This window comes from Babylonia areolata, chromosome 24 (assembly GCF_041734735.1).
Source record: "Babylonia areolata isolate BAREFJ2019XMU chromosome 24, ASM4173473v1, whole genome shotgun sequence".
Lineage (NCBI taxonomy): Eukaryota > Metazoa > Mollusca > Gastropoda > Neogastropoda > Buccinidae > Babylonia > Babylonia areolata.
Genome location: NC_134899.1, coordinates 9,959,111 through 9,961,610, shown reverse-complemented (window position 1 = coordinate 9,961,610; position 2,500 = coordinate 9,959,111). Strand labels below are relative to the sequence as shown.

Genomic DNA, 2,500 nt, shown 5'->3' with positions numbered 1-2,500 from the left:
ACATAGACTCCCTTTGTTTACACAAATGAGTCAAAAAACCCTCAGAGCCGAGAGAGTGGAGATGCGTAACTTGGGCAGGACACTCTCTCCACTCTAGTCCAATTCCAGCCCAGATGAGGGACGCTCACTCAGTCTGGCTCCGCGACTAAGCCATTATTTGTCGTTAGCAGGGGGCTTAATGGGTGGTGTCCTAAGTACGTTAAAACAGAACAAGCACCACTGAACACCACCGAAGTGACTCAGCAGCAGTGCAGGGTCTCCTCTGGTGTGTGGCCTCCTGGCGACCTAACATCGATGGTTCCTTGTGGACTGCCGACGCTGGAACTGCGATAGACGAACCCGGGTGTGTCGTGTGGCCGTGTGTGGGGGGAATCTGAATGAGCGGCGTGGGAGTAATGCCACTGAAACGGTGCATATGTTGGGGCAGCAAAAAAAAAAAAAAAAAAAAAAAAAAAAATCTAGCCCAGATAGTCGGGACAGCAGCTGCCTTCTCTGCTGTTCTGATGGTCATAGTCGAAACACGTACTAACTATCATATATACAACCGGACACAACTTCCAATGATACATTATCAAATGAATGATAGTCGATCTCTTTCTCACCTGTGTGGCAGAGTTGTCGGACTTGGTGCTGGTCACGCTTGACCCCCGGTCACTCCTCAGCCGTGCTCCGGCCCGACTGACCGCGTTACCTGGCGGACAGGTGATCACATCAAACAGGGTCAGGTTGTGTGAGCTTTGCTGGCTGTTGTGTTGTGTTGTGCTGTGCTGTGATGTGCTGTGCTGTGCTGTACTGTGTTGTGTTGTGTTGGAGTTGATGTTGCTGCTGTTGTTGCTGTGTGTATGTATATTTGTATGTGTGTGTGTGTGTGTGTGTGTGTGTGTGTGTGTGTGTGTGTGTGTGTGTGTGTGTGCGTGCGTGTGTGCGTGCGTGCGTGCGTGTGAGTGCGCATCTGTAGTATCAGTATCATCATCATCATCATCAGCAACAGCAGCAGCAGTAATGATAGTGTTGGTAATACGATAAGTTTTTTTCCCCCGATTTCTCCGAAGGTCTAGCGAAGTTACCAATACGCTCACACACACACACACACACACACACACACACACACACACACACACACACACACACACACACACACACACACACACACACACACACACACACACACACACACACACACACACACACACACACACACACACACACGCACGCACGCAAACGCACACACACACACGCACGCACACACCCACTCACCCAATCGACACAAGCACGCATTCGTCTACGCACACACTTACCCCCCCACCCCCACCCCCGTCCCCCACTCCCACACCTCCTCCCTGCAACACACACAACCCCCACCCAACCCTACCCTCAATCCCTCCCCCCCCCCCCCCAATCCCTTTCCCTCCCTCTCTTTTCTCCTTCACCTCTCCACCTCCTTTGCAATTCTCTTTTCACGTTCAAGCCAAGCTGCCCTTGTGGGAAAACTTTTTTTTTTTTTTAACCCAGAAAATTGAATAAGTGGTGAGTGAGGAAAAAAAAAAAAAAAAAGGATAAAAACAAAAGAGCCGGTCACTGGAATAGTTTTGTTAATTGGAGAGTGAGGGGCGCGGGGGGGGGGGGGGTGAGAGAGAGACGGGGGAGGGACTGGAAGGAAGGGTGAGGGAGGGGGGATGGTGAGGGGAAAGCCCTCATGCCTGCCTGCCTGCCTACCTTCTAAAAATAAGCGGCAAAAGATAACCACTAACTGACCGCGTGGTTTCAGAGCTGCTGCTGCTGCTGCTTCTTCTTCTGCGTTCGTGGGCTGCAACTCCAGCGTCCACTCGCGTGTACACGAGTAGGCTTTTACGTGTATGACTGACCATTTTTAAACCCCGCCATGAAGGCAGCCATGCTCCCGTTTTCGGGGGTGTGCATGCTGGATATGTTCTTGTTTCCATAACAACACCAATGCAAACGCTGACATGGATTACAGGATCTTTAACGTGCGTATTTGGTCTTCTGCTTGCGTATACACACGAAGGGGGTTCAGGCACAAGCAGGTCCGCACATATGTTGACCTGGGAGATCGGAAATATCTCCACCCTCTACCCACCAGACGCCGCTACCGAGATTCGAACCCGGAACATTCAGATTGAAAGTTCAACGCTTTAACCACTCGGCTGTTGCGCGCGCAAGAACAAATGAGGGGGGGCCAGGGAGAGGCTAATGGTGGGGCGGGGGGTGGTGGGGAGTTTGGGGGGGATGAGGTATGGGGGGATTGGGGGGTTCAACCATTTGCTCTTTCACCGGTCAGATCTCTATCTCTATCCAGAAACAACGCCTTTCCTCAGTTACCTATGTCTACGCTCGGACACGAACGCCGCACACATACGCAGAGTACGCACTCACTCTCTCTCTCTCTCTCTCTCTCTCTCTCTCTCTCTCTCTCTCTCTCTCTCTCTCTCTCTCTCTCTCTCTCTCAGACAAAGAGTATCGGATCAGCTGTAGAGGAAAA

The 2,500-nt window shown here is 51.6% G+C and overlaps 1 protein-coding gene across 4 annotated transcripts in view; it reads right to left on the bottom strand.

Annotated features, from left to right (window-relative positions):
- Positions 1-2,500, bottom strand: part of LOC143299066 (uncharacterized) — a 283,702-nt gene that overhangs the window by 147,739 nt on the left and 133,463 nt on the right. For all 4 annotated transcript variants that reach the window (XM_076612165.1, XM_076612168.1, XM_076612169.1 and 1 more), the window contains one exon: positions 603-691. In XM_076612165.1, the coding sequence (XP_076468280.1) occupies positions 603-691 (89 nt within the window). The remainder of the gene's footprint in view (positions 1-602; positions 692-2,500) is intronic.